The sequence below is a fragment of the Hibiscus syriacus genome, unplaced genomic scaffold, assembly GCF_006381635.1.
Source record: "Hibiscus syriacus cultivar Baekdansim isolate YM2019G1 unplaced genomic scaffold, ASM638163v2 tig00000508_pilon, whole genome shotgun sequence".
Lineage (NCBI taxonomy): Eukaryota > Viridiplantae > Streptophyta > Magnoliopsida > Malvales > Malvaceae > Hibiscus > Hibiscus syriacus.
In genome coordinates, this window is record NW_024061794.1 from 44,148 (window position 1) to 66,744 (window position 22,597).

The following is a 22,597-nucleotide window of genomic DNA, read 5'->3' on the forward strand; positions in this document are numbered from 1 at the left end:
GATGCTTCTGTTGCAAATAAAGGGGATTCAACTTTTAATCTAGTTGTGCTGTCAATTGGTATAAGTTGTGTTATCACGTCTTAGGTGTAAAACTGATTTTTTTAGAATCGTTTATGTGGGAAGTTCTTTGATTACATTTTACGAAAAAAATTGAGTTGAAGAATGCCTGTAAAGAATATAGTTTCATGGACTATTATCATTGTTGGATTCTCATGATGGCCGGCAAATGTGGCTGGTGGCTTTCATTTTGAATGGTCGGTGATAATTTGGGGGTTGGAATTGGGTTAAGATTTGGGATTAGGGTTTAGTAATTCTAATTTATATATTTCTATTTTTAATCATACTTAGCATTTAATATTAATAATTCTATTTAAGATAATATGATGTGGCTTATTTAATATTAACTTATTTCATGTCATCCGGCTGTTAGAAAGTTAACGGCGGAGTGACCAAAAAAGTTCAATGTCTAAAGTTTAATGAAAAATTGAAAAAAAATTAAAAGTACAATGAGTGAAATAGGAGAGAGAGTAAAGTTTAGTGACTAAACATATAATTTACCCTATGTTTATATTATATATTATAATATTTATATAGTATATTATTATATATATTATAGTATATTTATATTATATATTAGTCTATATATTATATTATATATATATATATATATTTATTATATATTATATTATAGCATATTTAAATTATATATTATATATATATATTACATTATTTATTTATTTAATCATTTCAGGTCCAAATCAAAGGCAAAGTCCAAGTCCAGCCGATTCAAAACGGAGTCCAAGTGGGTAGCCTGACCATGCAAGCTTGGTGGAAGCCCAGTAAGACCCAAGCCCATTTTCTTGACCCAGCAGGAGTTAGGGTTCCATCCTTAAGCATCAGTGCCGCAATCAACCAAAGTCGTTGGATCTGACCTTTTGAGCCAACTGCTGAAAATGCATAAGATCACCAATCAACGGCACGTGCAGGCCACGCGACAGCAAGGTTACCAATCGACCAAGATTCTAGGTACCCGAAGTAGGAAAAATCGTAAAAAATCGAAGCAAATCGGGACTGAACCATCCCGAGATTTCTGGCCAACAACGAGCAATAACAAATCGAAGCAAAATCGGAGTGAAATCAAAACCACAACATCCTCAAGCCCAAAAAAATTGAAAAATGAGACTGAACCATCCTGAGATACTCGGAAACTATAATGCCCCAAATATTGATATAGGGACTATATTGAAATGATTCAAAAATATTGAGATTTATTCTATTAATTATGAAAGATGAGAATGGTTAGAATTAATGGTTAATGTAACACCCCAACCCTTATCCGACCCAGATCCGAGTCCAAGTTGTCACGTTGACTTATCAAAACACTTTTCTTTATAATTCAACAAAATCCTAAATTCATCATTTAAGAAAATGAATACTTTACTTTAATTAAGATCAATTAGTTTTACAAAACATATCAGAGCATATACAACTCCATCTACTTGTATATGCCAACTATATCTAAAAGAAAAAAATACATATTAATCATTACTTTTATGATATGAACTTCGTAAGGAAGATGCTGACATGTCTTGCTCCTTTTAGCTTCTCTTTTCATTTTCCAAACCTACGTGTGAAACATTCACATGCTAAGTCGATGACTTAGTGAGGCATATAAATACATAATGTAAACTAACAAATGCATGTACATATCATGTAATACACATCATGTAATACACATCATACTTATATACATATTTAAACCATCATTAATATGCTTATCATTACTTATTTTATTATCATTAATTCTTTTTTATCATATGAGCATATACTTGATATAAACATATAATATAAACTCTAAAACACAACAATGCGTGAATAATTACTATTATCATATCATACACAAGCACATATCATCTCATATCACAAATACACATATGCACTTATTATTATTATCCTCATTTCTATTATCATAGGATCCAGAACTTATCATTTATACATGTCATATAACACAAATATCATTTCACAAAAGAACACACATAATATTATAGCACATTATTTATTATCTTTAAAGCCCATGTATACTTCTGAGAACTTAAGGTATGTGAGTACATAGAGGTTGTGCACATATGATGTCACCACATCTCGTATAATTCCTACTAGGGGCGTGTAGAATTTGTCTTGAAGGACCACTATGTCCTGAAGGACCACATAGAACACATATATCCCGAAGGACCACGTAGAACCCTCGACTCTTGGCATGCTAACTATACCCCTAGCTCTTATAACACATAACATGGGCATTATTAATTATATTATTCACACATTCTCATATTCATATCTCATATGTATATAACTCATAGCTCTTTATCATATATCATGTAATACTCTTCTAGAGTCTCATATCCTCTTATCATGTATTTTATATCACATGATCACATTTCATATATCAATTCTTGTATTCATATAAACATATATTCACATATATTACTTTCACATATCTCTTGTCTTATGTCTTATCTCTTATGATCATAGAATCATACAATCTATTGTCACATGGCTCATAGTTACCTAATTTATCACACAACATGCATTCATATGAATCACATATAAAGATGCACTTAACTTCTAGACACACACACACACACACACACACACACACACACACACACACACACACACACACATATATATATATATATATATATATATATACTCATGTACTCATAAACATCATATCACACCATGCTTGTATCTTTGTACTCATGTAATCTAATATCGGAATTAGACTCATTGCAAGTCTTAATTCCCTAACATAACATATACTTAATATCATGTACTCACCTTGGTTACTTGCCAATACCAAACTCTTGTTTTCTCTCGTGAATCTTCATCTGACAGCCTATTCGAACTTTGCTTTCGATCGATATCTACACAATTACGCGATTTAATGAATGACAAGATTCGAATTACTTGATACGATTCATATCAATATAAACTAATTAAAACTCCAATTTTAACTTTCCAATTTAAGGGGTATCGGTACTATAAGCACAGTACCGATACCACTACTCTAGGGTATCGATACCCTTCCTAGGTATCGATACCAAAATTAGGTTCGATGTTCCCCTGGTATCGATACACTCCACATAGGTATCGATACCTCTTCCATATGGTATCGATATTGTTCATACAGGTATCGATACCCCATTCATCAATTTCTTATAATTGGCCTTGTAGTATCGGTACCCACTTAACAGGTACCGATACCTCTTACCCAGAAAATGCTTCTTAACTTGAAAATTTCCAACACTTTACTTAATTCTTCTTATATAGCCTCCTTTTAGCCCTTTAAACTTAACTACACTTATTCTAGCTCACTTATAACACGTTAACTCGTCTTAATATCCAATATTCTATCTTAAATTTGGAAGATAAGAATCTTACCAATTTATAAACATGTTCTAAATTCGTTTCTAACACTTTGAATTTCTTATTCACACCTATGACAAGTCAAATTCAGCTTCTGATTCCATTAACTCCTTCTTTTTCAATAATTCAATCAAAAACTCATTTTAATTAAACTCTCATAACTTATCCACTTTTGAGTTTTTACTTCTCTTAAAGCTTCCTTAAGCTTTCTTAATACCCAAAGAGTCAAAACCAACTTAAAAGTTCAAAGAACAAACAACTTGAAATTAACTTTTCCCTTTTCTTACCCAACTCCACGTGTTTATATCACTTAAAGAGGGAAGATAAAATATTTCCTTTGAAAAAACCATAATACCCTTCCATCTTTCCTTCTTTTCCAATCAGTCCTAACCAAATAAATTACGATTAAATCCTTGAACTTTTTACTTATTTCAAAATTAAGCACCAAATTTCCAAAATTTACATTTTAGTCACTGACCCAGTTATTGGGATGTTACAGTTAAGACTAAATTATGACTATGAATAATTAAGAGGGCATTTTGGTCTTTTATGTGAAAGAGAATTTAAAGGTATTTTAAATTGGTATTAAAGATAGGGGAAAAGGGAATTAGGTTGTAAAAAGCTCTCTTTCTTCTTCTTCTTTCCCCCGTAGAAGAGTTCCCCCATAAGCTCAAAGGTAAGTTTTCAATTTCATGGTTTACTACTTCAATTTTTGCTAGTTATTGAATCCTTGTATATAATGGAAGCTTAATGAAGGTTTAGATAGGATTAAAACAAAGAGATAAGGGAAATAAAAGAGATTTGAGAAAATGAGTTTTATAACGATATGTTAATATATGAAGGTTTATTAATGTTTGTTGGTAAAATTGACTTATCAATAAGGTAAATGAAATATTAGAAGCATTGGTTGAGTGAAATAACAAGTTAGAAATTGTGTTGCGATTCTTAGAATCAAATGCTCTTGAGGAATATTAGATGTTTTAAGTGTATAAATGATGGAAAGTTAGTAGGGTTAAGTAGAGAGGTGATATATAGTTTTGTTAGAGGCAAATGAGAGGAAAATTGACCAAAGTTGGGTAAATTTCGGGTTGAACACAAGAAAATCTGGGCAGGGGCCGATACCATAGGAAAAAATTAGGATGAATTATATGAGAAATATAGATACTAATTCAATCAATACCTGTACCGAGCGATGTAGTATCGATACCATGGTGAGGGTATCGATACCTAGAAACATCAAACCTAATTTTGGTATCGATACCGAAGGGGGTATCGGGACCATAGCATAGTAGTATCGATACTATGGTGAGGGTATCGATACCAGGCTACATCGAAGCTAATTTTGGTATCAATACTAGAAGAGGGTATCGATACCATAGCAGGGTAGCATTGACACCATAGCAGGGGTATCGATACTGAAGGGCCAGAAATTTTAAGTTGGGCTGATATTGTTGTAGAAAGTTAATAAGAAATATTTTGATTAATATAAGTTATAATTGTTAGGAAACACACTAACAATTGATATTATGCATGTATTTAATGAATGTGGAATAGCTCGAAATCAAACTCCTGAGTCGAGTAAGATGAAAGGCAAGGGCCAAGTTCCGGAGTAATTATCTTCTCATTCTGGATATCTAAGCAAGGTGAGCTAGGCGAGTACATTTTATTGTACGCAATCTAGATGAAAATGATTAGCAATTGTTTAAGATGAATTGTGTAATTGTTAATGTATATTTTACTGAAATTATTATGTTTTATTGAATATATAGAAATGATATTGTGTATGAGATTGAGTATGAAAATACTAATGCATATAGGTGCATTATTGGCATGGAAGGATGCCATAGTTGAAATGTATATGGGTACATTATCAACAGAAAAACATACTAGGGTTGAAATGTATATGGTACATTATCAACAGAAAAGTATGCTAGAGTTGAAATGCATATGGGTGCATTATCAACAGAAATGTATGCTAGAGTTAAAATGCATATGTGTGCATTATCAACAAAAGAGCATGCTAGAGTTGAAATGTATATGAATACATTATCAACATAAAAATATACTATGGTTGAAATGTATATGGGTACATTGTCAACATAAAAGTATACTATAGTTGAAGTGCATATGAGTGCATTATCAACAGAAAAGATGTTATGTTTAAAGTGCATAATGATGTATTATAAACCTAAATGGAGGTTAAGAATGAAAGGAAAGAATCATGACAAATGATTATGATAAATGAAGAATAAAGTATGTATGAATACTCAAAGGTTATTTATTATTTTACGACTCACTAAGATATACTTAACGTGTGTATTTTCACACGTAGGTAGCAGCAAAATTAATCAAGAGTGAAGCCGTAGCAACAGATATCATTCACCAAGGTTGACTCACCAGTAAAAATAGGACGGTAGTAATCCTTTTGTAAACTTGTTGGCATGTAATTAAGTTTAACATAACATTTTGTAAGGTGTTTTGATGAATACTTATTTATTATGTTTATTTATGTGAAAAGTAAGTTTGCAACAAAGTTTTTAAAGAATTTACAAAAACAGTAAAATGTTTTTTTAAGTAATGTGACACTTGTATACATATACAAAACGCATATACGTATATGGGTGTTACTAGACATGCACAAAGTCGGATTTAAATCCGATCCGGATCGGATAAAAACCGATCCAGTTTTTTCACCTAGCCAAAAAATCGGATTTTAAAAAAACCGGTTCGGATCCTAACCGTTTTGGAGGGCCGGATGGTGTAACCGGTTTCAGTTTTCAAAAAACCGGTTTTTAATCCAGTAAAAAAACCGGTCGTCCAATTTTTTCCCAAACCGGTTATATTAACGGCTAGTTTTTTAAACCCCAGACTAGATTTTTTTCGGATAAAAAATCGGTTTTTAATTCGGTAAAAAACCGGTCGTCCAATTTTTTCTCAAACCAGTTATACTATCCGGTTTTAAAATATCCGATCCGATTTAAAAAAAATCCATTTTCCTCAAATCCGATTTCAGATATTTTTTGCGCAAAATCGGATATTCGAATTTTTTGTGCACCTCTAGGTGTTACAGAAACAACCACTGGTGGGGGGTCATATAAACCCCAAAAGCCATCGAAGCAAAACACGAAAAAAACCAAGGGAAAACAAAGCAACATATACTCGGAAATCAATATAAAAACATAAAAAACATCACAACAAAAAACAAAGCAACCAACAAACCACAAAAAAAATCATAAAAACCAAAAATAACTTTCGGTTTTGACTCGAGAGGGGGTAATCGTCGAAAAAACAAAGAGATTTCATCAAATAAAAGGTAAAAATAACATCTTTTCTTTTATATCTACGTCGATGGAGCGGTTTTTAGGGTGTTTGAGTTTAGGTTTCGAGTTCACGAGGACAAGGAGAATTTTTTCCGGGTAAGTTTGAATATTTTGGCCACCGGAGCGATGGTCGGCGGTAGTTCGAGGCGGCAGACCCTTATCGGCGGGTGGTCGACTATAGGTCGACTAGGAGAGTGTTGGGAGAATTTGAGGAGAGGGAGAGAGTTTGATTTTGAGGAAAAATGTAAAATGAATGAAATAGGTGATTTTAGGGGTATTTATAGGAAGGACTAGAAGCAATTAGAAGATTTTTAAATTATTTTCGCAGTCTCTGCAATTTTGATGCGTAATTCATTTTGGTCACTTATTATAAATTTACCCCTTGAATTTTGAATTAATTCAATTTAATCCATATTTATATTTCTTATATTTTGCAAATTGACCCCCTAACTTTTTATTTTTTCTTACAGATTTCAATTAACATCAATTTGACCCTTAATTTTTAATTCTTTTCAATTTAATCCTTATTCAATATTTTTTTTAAATTTATTACTTATTTTATTTTATTGTTTAACATTAATTCAATTTTTAGGGTAATTTTAAATCGATCAAAGGTGAGTAAGTCAGATCAAAAATTTAAATTTAACTTTTAACTTTTAATTTTCGCTATTAAGACAACATGGAAATCAAATTGGTACCGAAAGGGCGTTACAAGGAGCTAATCATTTCTTGACTGTAATTGACTCCCGAATCAAATTAATTTATGGTAAACCACATATCAGATAAATGGTAAGTAAAGGTGTATGATCAACCTAATTTAAAATGATCGGTGGTGGCTCCAACACATTAATTTAATTTGGAACCCGATTCCGGGACCACTCGAAGGACGGTTACAACACTTATCTTTAAATTATTTTAGGTTTATGGAAAATATTGTAATTAATATTTTATCTAAAATTAAAGGGTTAAATTGAACTAGTTTATTAACGTGGTACGTCAACAAACTAAGTACATTCAACATTCTAGTGATCAAAATTAAAACTTCGATAAAGTAAGTAACCAAATATTAATGTTTTTAAAATTGGTGAGAAAAAGTATACAAAGCTGAAAGGTCAGTGACCGTTTAATAGTTTAACGAAATAAAAAGGAAATCCTTGGTAACGTAAAGCCAGATAAGCCATTATCAGAAGGAAGAGAAACTCACTACTGTGCCTATTTCTCGATCACTCGTTCAAAAATGGTCCAATTCCGGCTCGAAAATTGAAGTTTCGCTTCCGATTTCGAAGCTCCTAATTAGTGTTCTTCGTTTCTCAAAGGTCAGTTCATTTTCTTCTTCGATTCCCTATCATCGCATTCTTTTCGCTCTGTTTCAGGTCTTGCAATCTACTGCTCTGCTCCGTTTACTCCCATAACCTTCCTCCATAATTCCTTTGGAGAAACTGAAGAATGTATTTAAAAGAACATTTTATTTGAGTTTTAATCTATAAGAGATATAATTTAAGCCGATTTATGTTTTGATGGATTGTTTTTTTTTCATTTTTTTATTATCAACATAAAATTTATAATCAATTAGATCTTTTACAATGTTCGTTTCTGGGTTGCAGGTCTGAGGTGTTTAGTTTTTTACTTCGTGGTGAAAAAAGGTTGAGAGAAAGCTATGATACTAAAATTGAGCATCATCTAATAAGAATGCCGGGCATTCCTTTAGCGACTCGTGAAGCCTCCGCGTATGTTCTCTGAGATTAAACGCATGTTTTGAGGTTTTTATTTCCTTTTTTAATTCATCGTGCCAATATGTTATGCATGGTTTTCGAGTTTGGCTATATTTGCGACCATTTCATGCTAACCTTTTCTTTGCTATGTGATCATGCAAACATTGTTTTCTTTTTCCCAAGGTCACTGTGAGAGTATCTTGTTCCGAGTCCCACGTTTGATTATTGTTGATTTATAATAGAGCTTTCTTTTGTTGATATGTTGTAATGAGGTGTGATTTTGGAGGATGTCTATTTGGATAAGTTCATGAAGAGGGGCTCTTGTTTGCTTTATCTTTCCTCGAGCTATTTAATAAGCACAGATCAAATGTGCCGAGACGATTCCCACCTACATTTATCTGCTGAAGAGGAAATTGCTGCTGAAGAGAGTCTATCAGTTTATTGCAAGCCTGTAGAACTGTATAACATTCTCCAAAGACGCTCTGTAAGAAATGTAATACTGCTACTTGTTGCATTAGACTACATCTTTTTATGTAGATCGATTGTTGCGTCTTATGTGGCAGTACTAACAGTTAGTACATGCTGCTTTGAACCATATTTCTTCTATTTCTTTGAAAGAGATTTTTCCTTTAATCTTTAACATGAATATTTTTGGATTTTAATGTACTTATTATTTCATTATTTGTGTCATCTTTGAATGATTTTTATTTAATTTGCAGCCATCATTTCTTCAAAGATGTTTGCGTTACAAAATTCAGGAAAAACACAAAAGGAGGTAATGTTTCAATCTGGTAATTGGATGTAATATTTGTTCCTAAAAGTTGTGCTTACTTGGAAGTGCTTATTGGCACTTCCCATTTCTTTCCCATTATACTGGAATGACTGGAAAACTTAAAGGACAGTTAGGTCTCAAAGATAAATATCTGATGACTTTTATGATAGATAAATTTGTTGTATATATTCTTATGCTTGACAATGCATAGGCCTGTAGGAATTTGCATCAGTTAGGGAGCAATAACAGGGTCCCTTACTATAGGATTAATTCTTATCTTTTTGTGTGATTGGGAAACGATTTATTAATTAAAGTTTGATTTAGATCTGTTTTTGGTTATTTTTTTTCTAATGACTGTGTGCTGTATTGTTTGCCTTGATCAAAATTTGCTAAATATAGGTAAATTTGAGTTATTAACTGCATTGTATTTGGTTAATATGTAGAATACAAATGACAGTGTCTGTATCTGGGATTGTCAATGAAGGTGTACCAACACAAAGCATTTTTCCTTTATACGTCTTGTTGGCAAGGCTTGTTTCTGATGTTGAAATTGCAGAGGTAGGGTGTGTCATGTGTGTACTTCAAAGCTAAATCCAGTAGTCTATCTATGCATATTCTCTTCTCAGTACTGTTGAACTCTGTTTTTATACTTCATTTATGATATATTTACTTTTTGAATCCCACAATGAAGTATTCTGCAGTTTATCGTTTTCGCCGGGCATGTATCTTGACTAGCTTCACTGGCATCGATGGCAGTAATCAAGCCCAAGTAAATTTTATTCTCCCTGAGAAAAATAAGCTATCTATGGAAGCGAAATCTGGCTCACTTTCCATTTTGCTTGTAAATTTTGGTATGTATTTGATAGATCCCTTACCTGTAGGTGCATTGATTAGATCCTCTATGTTAGCGTAATTTAGTATGAATGGTAGATATCGAAGGTGACTTTTTTTTTAATTCACATTCAACTTACTCTGACAGCAAATGGAGGATGCTGCTTATGGGGCAGGATATCATTAGAACCACTATACGTTTCATGGGAACAATCACCAAACTTGAGTTTGGGGCAAAGATCTGAGACGATTTTACCTGTTGACATGCATTCTTGCTTATTAAAGGTATGCCGTCAGAGCTTTCTAGTCATAATTTCTTCTTCTTCTTTTAAGTTCGGGAGTACTGTTCTACCAATTATGTAGTTCTATTCTAGTCATTATCAAAGAAAAATGTAAGATTCAGGGAAAACTTTATTCATTGTTTTTGTATCTATGGTTGAGTCATAAAATATCAATTCTAGAACAGTGCTCAGATTTATACATTCTTCTCAAATAGAAAATAATATTATTAAGGAATGACTGTGCAGTCATTGATCTCTGATTCTTGCCTCGGTATTTTTATTGGGTATATGCTTGTAACAGTATTCAACCATGCCATTCTGAGCTTGAAATTCATCCTAAACTCAGCTTGAGTTGAAGGTATATCTTGAACTCCACCCGTTCATCTATGAGTGCTTCAATGAAAATTTTGGCTGCAGTTGAAAAGTTGGTAGAAACCGAAAAATATTTGTACAACTGTATCAAAGGGCTATAGTGGCTGACGTAAATGGCATGCTAGTAGTATAGGGCACTATGTATTTGGGATGTTGATGCTGTTCCTATACCATTTGTTGATACAATCAGGTCTCCCTGTGCTTATGGGTTTTCTTTTATAAGTGGCAAAATGAAGAACTGATCTGGTCAGGGCACTTTTATCTTTTGTAGCTGACTGCTTTTGAATGATAATTTAGCCATGGTACAGCTTTCTTTAGATGGCTGACTATAACCAGTATAGAAAACTGTAATGTATGTTCAAGCACTGATGATTGAAACTTACATAAATATCTGAACTGTGGATAGTCCCATGGCTGTCTATAGTCAGTATAGAAAATTGCAGTGTAATGTTCAAGCACTGATGATTGACACTTAAAATATCTGAATTGTGGATACTCCCCCCCTCCCCGTTTCCCGCTGCAGTTGAAATGTTTGAACGAGGACAAATGCATCTTAATCCAGAGTTCCAGCAATTCTTTGTCAACGGTATGTCCCTTATTATTTATTATTATAAACAGACATTTCTGATTTATCTTCTAGAAATGTTTTACTTATGGCATTTAGTATTACTTCTTGTGCTCCAAAAGAAAAAATCACTGCAGCTGCAGGTCATCATTTTTGCTAAGGAGGTTGGGATAAAGGAAAATTCTCCCTATAATTCAGACACATGCAGTGGCATTTCTTCTTCATCGCCCTCTCATATTATTCGGTAATCCTCGTTATGATAACTATTAAATGTTAATTTGCTCTCTTTAAAACCTATTTCTTTTCTATGTCCTGGAAATTTGACATTACCCAAATTTTCCTGTTATCAAGTGTATGGAAATAACTTGTACATTCATTGACTTGCTCCAGAATGTTCTAAATGAGCCGCACATTCACATGAGGTTCTTTGGACCAAACTTTGTGCTCCAAACCTAGACTCCCCCCCGGCGCGGGAAAAGAAAAAAAGAACTATACAATTAAAAGAAACAAGTATTGTTGGTGGCTGTTTTTGGTGTTTTGTTCATATTGGGGGTGGCTCCCTGGTTGTATCGTGTTCTTTCTATGGTTAATAAAATCTTAAGGCACTCTTTTCCTCCTTCCGCTGATTAAGGAGCTTCTCTATAAGCTCCTTTAATCATGAAGGAGGTTTTTAACGAGGCCTGCAATTCCTATCAAAAAAAAAAACAAGTATTTGCTTGATGTGATTTAACCTTCTATGTCTCTCTCTAAGGCTAACATTTTGCTGCTTTTGGTTTTAGGTTGAGAGCAGGAAACGCCATCTTTAATTACAGATATTATAACAATAAGTTACAAAAGACTGAAGGTATTATATCATAGGGATTTACATCCTTTTTTCTGGGGGTTTGGGTTGAATCTTATACACGTTCTGGTTTTCTTGAGTTTGCATCCTTTTCATTAGCTGCCTCAAGCTAAGCATATTATTTTCTTGAAAGTTTACAGTTCTCTCCTGGTCCTTGTTTGTTAGACAAGACACTTTAACTAGTTGATCTTTAGCATTTGGTTTGGAATTCTTATATGATTTGTGCATTGTACTTAACTTATTGATTTAATGTATACATCCCATTTATTTGCAGTAACTGAAGACTTCTCTTGCCCTTTCTGTTTGGTAAAATGTGCTAGCTTTAAGGTTGTTCCCCTTGCTTCTATTTTTCCTACTCTATCTTCTTGATTCAAATGAACTTGTATCCATAATACTTGGACATTTATGATTAATGCTTAATTTTTTTTATATAGGGTCTGAGGCATCACTTGCCAGCATTCCATGATATCTTCAATTTTGAATTTTGGGTTCGTATACTTTAGGATCCATGGTGGTATTCTGATAATTGATGTCTGCATAGGAAAATTTCTCATACATAGTTATTTTGTAGGTAACTGAAGAGTATCAAGCTGTTAATGTGTCAGTCAAAACCGATATTTGGAGATCTGAGGTCAGAGTATTTTCTTGGCAAAACTTACAATGTTGTTTTTTACACTGATGTTTTTTTTCTTCTTGGTTAATTGAACTGATTTGAACCAACATTAATGTATCAGGTCTTTCCCTTTTCTAAGAATTGTATCTTACAAATCCATAGGGAAAAGGTTACTTTAATACTTCAAACTTGAAGTTTTATTTTGCCAAGTGATTAAGGTGAAATTTGCTGGTAGTATGACTCAATATTGAATTTTCCACTGTAATTTCCTTTAGTTATATGGTGAATAAAGGTGTTAACTTCATCTTCGGATGGGAGGATCGGAACCATGTAAAATGCCTACTTTCCATACATATTGTTCATTGCTGCTGTTGTAATTTACATGTGTATGTTTTCTGTTCAGATTCTTACAGATGGTGTTGATCCTAAACAACAGGCCTTTTTCTATTGGCAAGTTTTTTAGTTTTCCATTTATGTTCTACTGAGTTTCTCGTCTTATTTCCATATATTGACGTTGGGAGCTCGTATGTGTACCCAGTTCAAAGCAATTAAGGCATAGACATCCGAAAGTCCTAGTTCAAAATACAAGGCATGTACATCCTGTTTTCGTAGAGTCAAATCTGCCAGCAGAAGGTTGTGAGCTTCTCCAAAAGGCTCATGGTATGACATATTTATCTATGATAATTTACTTTTAGTTTTTTTATGTAAAAATTATTCTTTGGCAAAGAAAAAAATGTATATATATTCTCTAGAAATGGAAGATTGTCTGGGCACTCTTAGACGAGGAAAAGAGAAGCTAAGGTTATGGGATTAAAAATGAAACAGGATAAGCCCAGCTTTGGCTAGTAATAAGTCCCTTCCTAGCAATCCCTCTAAATAGGTTGAGCCAAGGGGTTCAATACTGGTTTCTGGTATCTCCATTCATCTTTTCCCAAATATTATAGCTAAAAGCTTTTAGGCTGCATGTTCTGGGGACAACAATTTAATGCATGTAAAATAGAATTCTATGGTGCTAGACTCAAGTTCTTGGAAAAGCATAGATCATATGGCCAAAATGTTCATGATTCTATTGTTATCAACTGACCTTTCATAGCCTGTGTGCGCAAGTCTAATCTGAAACTCTGTAGGTCAAACTGATCAGATGTAGGAATCATGTTTTTCACTTTAGCTTTTGGAATACTGATAAAAGGGCTCTTGTCTTAGGTGGGAGCATTTTACAAAATGGTAGAATGGGTGCTCTGGAGTATGCACAACATCTTCCATCCAATGTTGCAGGGGTTTCAGGCACTGCAGGACAATCATATTTTGATTCTGAACATGTTCAATCAGTGTCTGGAAATAATCTTGCTTCCCCTACCTTGTTGCAATTTGCAAAGACAAGAAAAATATCGATGGAAGTTTCTGGTTCTAGGAAGTATGTCTTGGATATTTTTATATATTTATTCAGCGTGTTCTAATTCATTCCAGAATTGTGCAGTTGTAAAATGCATTGCTTATTTTTCATTAGAGCATTGTTCATGTCACTTGTTCTGGGAATTGAAAAGCATTGCCTAGTCAATTTGTTGCACTTTTCTTTATTAGGTATTTTTGGTGTAATGGTAATAGCTACTGTTGAATGATTGTTTTTCTAGACAATGTTGGTAAGAACTGTTACGAGTGAAAGGTACATTATCGACTTTCCTATGTGTCAAGTGGCCACTGCCGTTCCCGATTCATGCATAAAATGTTCTAAATCGTATGTCCATCTCAACCAACTAGTTAAAAGATGGAAGTGTATTTATATAAAATTGATGTGCTCATTTGGACTGGCCCTGTTAAGATAATTTGCTTCCTTCTCAACTTTGCCCCTTTTACCCTTATGACAAAGAGTTTATTGTTGAGTCATGAATATGGATTTGATTTTGACTTTCTGTCTTTCCAGCGATCCTCTCCGGAAGCGACAGTTTTTTCACTCACATAGAGCTCAGGTAAATGAAAACTTTGTAATTTGTGGTTGTCATTTGGTTCTAGGAATTGTAATTGTATCCATAATTTGTAGTGTGAGAAGAGGAAAGAAAGAGGAAAAATAATAAAAAATGTCTGCTGTTACTTACAGTTATCAAACACACGTCTGCTGTTACATACAGTTATCAAACACGAGCACATTAGCGACTGTTAAGACAGTGGATCTTATTGTGGCTTAGCTAGCATATGAAATGGACTGACTTTCCCCTTGAATATGTTTCGTGCTACAGATTAAGATGCCTTTGTATTAGTTTTTGTCAAGAGATACTGAAAATCTGTAGTCAATTATATTACTGATGTCACTTACAATTTTTACATTTTTGTTTGAAGCCAATGGAGTCAGATGAAGTGATGCGTGACAGTGACAGTGAGGATGAGGTTGATGACGAAGTTGCAGATTTGGAAGATCGAAGGGTATGTTTAGTTTATTTGCTTGTTCTTTCATAGTCTTGCAACTTTGATCCTTTTTGGAAGGACTTTGTTGGATTTTGGTCTGTGGCAAGCTCAGAATTGAACAGTGATATGATTTTAAAAAATTTAGGAGTATTTACACAAACTTATAGCAAATTCAGAAGTATAAGAACCATTTTTGTATTAGTAGATTTGTTTCCAAGGGACACAGTTAAGAAAAGATATGTGTTGATTATAATCTCATTAAAATGCTCTTTGGGGATGAAAATTGAATTTCTTGATCCATTTATGGACAAGCTGTGAATTGGAATTGGCGAATGAATGACTTTTAATAAGATGGGATTCAGTAATTTCATTACAAAAATGAAATCGTGACTCTCCGAGTGTTTGCATGCCTGGGTTGGTAGTTAGGGTGCTTGAATGAATTGCATCTTTTTCAACCTGTTTTACATTTACAAGATTGCACTAAGAGTCTCTAGCATGGTGCAGATGCTTGATGATTTCGTTGATGTAACCAAAGACGAGAAGCATATAATGCATTTGTGGAACTCGTTTGTGAGGAAACAAAGGTAATCTTGTCTTTCAGTTTTTGGGTTTTTGATTTTCTCTATTTCTTTTACCTTTCATCCTTTCAATTTTCCAAGTACATGTACAAATACTTGGCGCCCCAAGATATTTGGTCCTGACTGTATGTTTCTAATATTTCATTTCCGTGATGGCAGGTTGCTGGCAGATGGTCATATTCCGTGGGCGTGTGAAGCATTTTCAAAATTACATGGGCGTGATCTTGTCAAAGCCCCAGCTCTCATCTGGTACATCGTCTCTCTTTCATTTCTCCATCTACTGTAATTTTTTTCTCTTCTTTCTGTATGCATGTATGATTGTCTGTTTATAGGCAAAAAACATTAGAAATGCTCCTGAATAAGTGTTGAATCGGCAGGTGTTGGAGATTATTCATGATCAAGCTGTGGAATCATGGTCTCCTCGACGCCGCAACCATGAATAAGTGTAATACCGTTCTACGGCATTACGATAGCAATGATTCCGATCCTCTGATCCGGTGAAAAGTTAAAAGAGACCTGATTTTTCCTTTTTCTTTAAACAATCATGATGCAGAAATGGTGCTCAGCAGTCACCCCACCCTCGACAATTTGCATAACGGTGAGTGAACTCTTTAATGCCATGCCATTAAGCAAACTAACTGCAACTGTAAATTTGTGCAATAAGACGGTATAATTCATATATATCTTTATTATAACTTTTTTTTCTTCATAAAAAATAGTTTGAATTACTTATTTGATATTTACAGTTTTTTGATATTAAGGTCTCATTTGGTTCTAGGAAACAAATTTAATTTTCGTGTTCACTATTTTCAATACAAATATTATCTAATATTAAAAAGTGAAAAACAATTGATTTCAATTTATTGGACCAATAACAATTGATCTTAACCTTTTGACAATAAACACTTAAATACCATGTAATTATTGGTGCATGAACTTGAAACTTTTAGAAATAACAATCATTCTTTTAACTACTGAATTCGTTTAATTTGTCCCGTGCAATCATAAATATTTTTCAATAAGTTTTTGTAATACCCTAATTGTGCTAGAGTAATTTGACCCGAATATGAAACAATTATTTGTGGGGTTGGATGATTCAATTTTGTTGATGAATCGACATTTAAGAAGTTTTGATTTTCAAATCAAGCATAGACATAGGAGAATAATTGAAATTTATTTAGTTGTGGGTTGATTGCTAGGCTTCAAATTGTTTTAATTTGGTAGTTAGTGTCAAAATCTCAAAAGCTCAATTCTTTTGTACAAACAGAAAGACAAGAAATAAAGGGAAAGAAAGAACAAAATTCAAATCAAATGTCAATAGTTCAGTTTTCGTTTACAAAACCAACAACCCAAATTAAATTGTCCATTTATAATTAAAATAACTTAACTATTACATAAAAATCTAAAAAGTCCAGCTCATTATATTTTATAAATACTAAATTTTCATTTACAACCCAATTACAAATTCAGTTGTCCCTATACAAACATCCCAAATAATTAAGGCCCAACAAGGGGAAACCTGCATATAATGAAAGGAGTTTAGGGTTTAATAAACCCTCTTGTACCGTCTTCCAACACCCCCTCATCTATCAAGCAATGGTCCTCGACCCAGGTTAAAAATTAACAACAGACTTTATTATATGAAGATTTTATAATAATCTAAGAACTGTAATTATCATATAAAAATATATGAACATACAAGACTGATTTATTAAAGTCATTTTTTTATCATATAACTGATAATTCATCATTCCTCACATGTAAGGCATATAGTGCCCAAAACCAAAGTACTCTAGTAATTATTTTTGCTTTCATTCGAATCACATCATTTTTACTTTTCACTTCTATCCAATTTGTATCACTTGTATTTTTCACTCGTAGCCCAATGTACACTAATAAGAATGCATAAGGTGCGAGTAAGGTGCGAGTAAGGTGCGATTCCGTGTGAAGTATTCCCATGTTGCACATTTTAGTGCCATACGTAGAATACAATGTTGCTGTAAATAACAAGGGATACATCGCACCATGTACTATGTTGTGCAGGCACTATATACTGTGTTGTGCCACATAATGTATCTTGAAAATACTTTTGTACCATACATTATGTTGTGCGGGCACTATGTACTGTGTTGTGTCATATAAGATATACAACTACTGTAGAACACATCATCACTATATCAATAATATTGGATACATTGCACCATGTACTATGTAATGATAGTACCATGAAGTATTCATAGATACTCATATATCAATTATTATATAACAATGCATTGGGGATTCATACACAAAATATTTAAAATAGCATATAACCTAAAAATAACATAAAATGCATGATTTATCACAATTTTCTATTCTGACAGTTTATGCTACCCGTAAATAATTAATATTATGTATTAAACTATACACTTAAAATTTATTCTGTTTATACCATTAGAAACTAGACTCGAATAAAAATCTAACCATATGAATTACTCTTTATAGTTCAACTTATACAATTTATGATGAATTTTCTAATCCAACTTACAAAATCTATTTTGAGCTAAATTAGCTATCCATTTTTTGACCTATTATCAGTAAAAAAATCATATCTTCTAGTACCCAATTCGAAATCAATATTCATTTGTTTTACACAAAACTATTCTGACATATAAATCCAGTGGTGTAAGAATCACTTTCTAATAATTTCTATAGAATTTTTCGAAGCTACTATCAAGATCATAGAATTTAGATAGATTTCATTATTTTGTATCGTTAATTTATTCACTAATTCTATTCACTTCTAAATTCAAAATGAACATATATGCATGAATCAAAAAATCAAATAACATTAAAGAATCATTTCTTACCATAGTAATTTCATCACTGACTCATCGCATGCCAATGTTTCCACATAAATATCAACTAAATATGCACTCACTAGTAAACCTTTACTATAGATATACGTTACTCTTGTACTTTCTCCTTCGCTTTTAGTTTAGTCATATCTTGATTTCAATCATGATCTACACAAGTATCATTTATCGAACATATACTATTTAAATCACATCTTTGTATAATTCTAACATAAATGTATATTAGCAATAGATTCCCAAAATTTCTTTCGTTACTAATTCAATACTAATTTCACTTCATATCGAGATTGACGTTTACTCTCCAAAATGAGCTGTTCAAGTCCTTTATTATTCATATTCATTACAATTTTTTCATGACATTTTCAAGCCCAACTTTCATACATTTTATGTTTTGATACCCAAACTTTAACAATTTAAAAAAATGTCCACATCAATCCTCTAACATCAAAATTAACATTCTAACAATTAATTTCAACATAGTACATCAATTTTAAAACAATTTTATTTTAATCCTTCAATTTTCCAAAATAAGTTAAAAGGTCCTTATAACTTTACAAAATTTCAAATTGGTCCAAACAACTTTCCAAAGCATGTAGAATCATTCACACATCATTTCTAACCCATGTATATTTTTCCAAAATTTCTCCTTAACGTTTTCCTTTAGGCCGAATACCAAAGGTCAATTTGGCCTTGGTTCCCAACTTGACTCAAGCATGATTTCATCTTCTAAACCTCATTTCAAATCAACTATAACCAATTCCATACAAATTTCAATTCAAACATCCAAAATCAATGAAAAACCTAGCTTGGCCGAAAATTGTATAATCATTTCTAATGATTTCTAATCAACTTTCAAGCATGAAAATGAATCTACAACATCAAAATCCATCCTTAAATCATCATAATTCAACTTCTCCTTCATTCACCATATTCATGAACTAGGCATTCAAGCAAGGAAAACATGAACCAATTACACCAAATGATAAAGAATTTCATGTAGATTGATTCTCTATTGTATACTTTAATCCAAAACCTAAAGAATTTGCTTAAAAATGAAAAAGGAAAATTTTATTACCTTTGGGGGGAAAGCTCACGGCATGGAAATGGAGGAAGAAATTCTTGAAATTTCTAAAAAAAATCTAAGACACTTGTCATTTTAATCATTTAAAATGAATTAAAATTTCATTTAATTAAAATTTACCAATTTACCAATACTAAATCTTAATATTATCACCATGTCATTATCATGACATAATTACTTACATCATGTCAATATAAAATAATATTTTATAGCATCCATCTTTTTTTTCTTGCACTTTTCTAAAAATTTCAATCTAGTCACTTTATTATAACAGTCCCGATTTAATATGGAAAATCAACTTAAATACAACGATCCATATTAAATTCTACTTTAATAAAATATGAAAATAACATTAGTAACCTATACTATCATCCTTCAAAGTTTCCTATATTTTCGATTCGATTCGATATCCGAATATTTTACTGAACTTTATCATTTCATAACTTTTTATACAAACTCCTGATAAAAAATATGATTCCCACGAAAATGTCATTCATGGGTGAACTATTCATTTATTGGATAAAAATTATTTTAGGAAGATTACCACTTTGGTCCCTAAACTTCCCCAAGTTTGTACTTTAGCCACCAAACTTTTAAATTTTACATTTTGGTCACTTGCCAAAATTTGGGTATTACAAAAGCATTGATATTTTAATAAAATAAAATGTTTTATTAAAATTATCCGATTTAGGTGTTCAATCTCACCTTAAAAGTGATTGGTGGCGACTCTAATATTTTCAAAAACCTTTTAAAAAAACCATCATCAGACTGGCCCCCAAAAGGCCCATCATGATAGCTTGGCGACTCTATTGGGGACACTTGTAACACCTAAACCTGAATGGGCCTAAAGTATCACATTTGGCCATCGAGGTAACCCTTGGTTTTTAAAACCGGTTTATTTTCATTTCAAACAAGCTGAATGGTATCATAAAAGGCATAAATAACAATTATAAAACATTTTATAAACTGGAGATCCATGACACATAATTTAAAAACAAAATAATACAAACTTAGAGTTATAAATATGAATACATGAGTAAGGTTCTATGAATACATATGCCCACTAAAGCTATAATACAATACACTGAAGGAGATGTTGGAAGTCTTGTTATGACGGTGCTCCACGAACTGCAAGCTACTGACATGTCAACGGAAAACATCTGAAGACTGAGCTTACAAAGGCCATAATTATAATTGCTAATCTAGAGCAACATTAAGAGTCTCATAAACATAAGCATGCTAAAGACATGGTATTATGTAGTAGGTACATATATGATCTAGATCAAATGTTACCTAATTAAGGTTTAATTGTTCTATCACTAAAGTAGGATCTCATGCTTCCCTTAATCCTCTGTTAAGGCCTCGTCATAAGTACACCACTAAAGGGTCTCTAACCCTTATCACTGTAATTGCTACACATTATCTAAATACGACACTAACACCTCTATTCATTATCTGAATGCAACCATTACTCTACTGTACATTATCTAAATGCCACATTGACTAGTATCTAGTCTCACATAGCCATCAAACACTAGTTAATTGAGGGAACCCACTGTCATATAACATCGGTATATTTCCCACTAAGCTACTAAATGATCTCTTGGTCCTCACATAGGCATTAGATAAATCATTGAGAGGGAACCCAATCATCACACAACAATCGATAATTCCCGCTCTATTGAAGCATTGGCTCGATCTCACATAGCTGTCAAGCCAAGCTTTAAGGATAGCTGCTGTACTAGACTGATGTAACTATACATGCATATCTAAGGCCCAGAGGCCACACATTATTGACACCGTTAACCCATTCCTTATGAGTTTTTAGCCTCGCACCCTAGTTAACCCCTGAAGTACTTTGTGCGCTGACAATGCCCCACTAAGGCAGCCTAACTACACACTAGTGTAGCTAGACAAACTAAAGTGAGGTCATCCTCTCACTAGCTGCTATCTTGCTCGTTCTCTCATCTAGAACGTTATGTAAGGTTTTATTAGTCTGTTACTATTATTGGTTTATTAAACGACTATATTATGGTCATTAATTTCTTGAGGGCATTTTAGTCTTTATCTGTTTCTAAGAAAGTCTTTACGCGTTTCGTGATTTTGTGACGATTACTATGTTGTTTTTCACCGGCGTTCTCAAATCACATGATTTCTACTATTTTTGAATATGACTTACTTATCGTACAGCTTGTCGATACATTCTCTATAACGATCCTCGTCCTTAACTATTCGATACGTGCTCGATTAAAAAATACTTTGACGTATTACACGTAGTATAGCTATATAAATTATAACTCACTCTTACGAGTATTTTTAGGTATCTTTGTTCATTTTATATCCCATACAAACCAAGTTCTACCATTATAGATCATCCTTAGCGCTTACAGGCCAAAAAGGGTGATCTGGTAATTTCAGCCGCCCCTAATAGCATTTTAGTAACCTCCTAAACCCGAGATAGATGCCCGATAACAATTGATATTAAACTCCTCACTCTTGAGTCTATTTTACATATTGAAGTCACTCAACCACTCTAGTTATTGATATCAAGCTTCGGCATGGGTATCCAGTCTTCAGTATAAATACTAGCCATTCGCTATAGATACCAATACTACGGTATGGAGACCCGCGATATCGATACTAAGCTATCAATCTTAATACCAAACATTCAATATCGATACTACAATCCTAGTATCGATACCAAAGGGTTAACATTAATACTTCTCTCCTCAATATCGATACTCTCTACTAAGATTGCCCATATTTCATTCTGATTCATCTAATATCGATATTGTTCATCCAATATCGATAATTGAACCTAGAAATGTCTTATTTAAGCTTGGAAACGCCTAAAAATATTCCAAAGATCTTAGTTTACTTACTAATCTTGTGTTAAAGCTTTAGGATGTCATTTAAGGTCTTAAAAACAATTTTTTACATCTAAAAC

At 32.8% G+C, this 22,597-nt stretch overlaps 1 protein-coding gene and 1 long non-coding RNA gene across 3 annotated transcripts; one reads left to right on the forward strand and one right to left on the reverse strand.

Annotated features, from left to right (window-relative positions):
* The first annotated feature begins 7,940 nt into the window (after positions 1-7,940).
* Positions 7,941-16,468, forward strand: LOC120207844 (polycomb group protein EMBRYONIC FLOWER 2-like). Of its 2 annotated transcripts, XM_039207265.1 has the most exons (22): positions 7,941-8,065; positions 8,354-8,476; positions 8,807-8,954; positions 9,181-9,236; positions 9,677-9,791; positions 9,925-10,084; positions 10,213-10,349; positions 11,241-11,303; positions 11,420-11,526; positions 12,062-12,126; positions 12,398-12,450; positions 12,558-12,611; positions 12,695-12,754; positions 12,858-12,905; positions 13,140-13,186; positions 13,275-13,396; positions 13,940-14,150; positions 14,658-14,703; positions 15,071-15,154; positions 15,641-15,720; positions 15,874-15,963; positions 16,092-16,468. In XM_039207265.1, exons 2-22 carry the CDS (start codon positions 8,439-8,441, stop codon positions 16,213-16,215), a joined length of 1,908 nt encoding a protein of 635 aa, XP_039063196.1. In that variant the 5' UTR covers positions 7,941-8,065; positions 8,354-8,438; the 3' UTR covers positions 16,216-16,468. The 2 variants fall into 2 exon arrangements, with proteins under 2 accessions (XP_039063196.1, XP_039063202.1); XM_039207271.1 differs by lacking the exon at positions 12,858-12,905 and having other exon boundaries at positions 11,405-11,526.
* On the reverse strand, positions 10,048-21,779 carry LOC120207860. Its single transcript, XR_005524247.1, has 3 exons — positions 21,767-21,779; positions 10,546-10,551; positions 10,048-10,176 (listed from the first exon to the last, which is right to left on the reverse strand). It is a non-coding gene; the product is annotated as an uncharacterized LOC120207860 (long non-coding RNA).
* Between the last annotated feature and the right edge of the window lie 818 nt (positions 21,780-22,597).

Coding starts and splice junctions, on each gene's coding strand:
- LOC120207844 (XM_039207265.1), top strand. CDS start 8,439: ATGCCGGGCATTCCTTTAGCGACTCGTGAAGCCTCCGC. Junction 13,187..13,274: donor CAACAGGCCTTTTTCTATTG/GCAAGTTTTTTA, acceptor ATGTGTACCCAG/TTCAAAGCAATTAAGGCATA. Junction 15,155..15,640: donor CAGATTTGGAAGATCGAAGG/GTATGTTTAGTT, acceptor AGCATGGTGCAG/ATGCTTGATGATTTCGTTGA.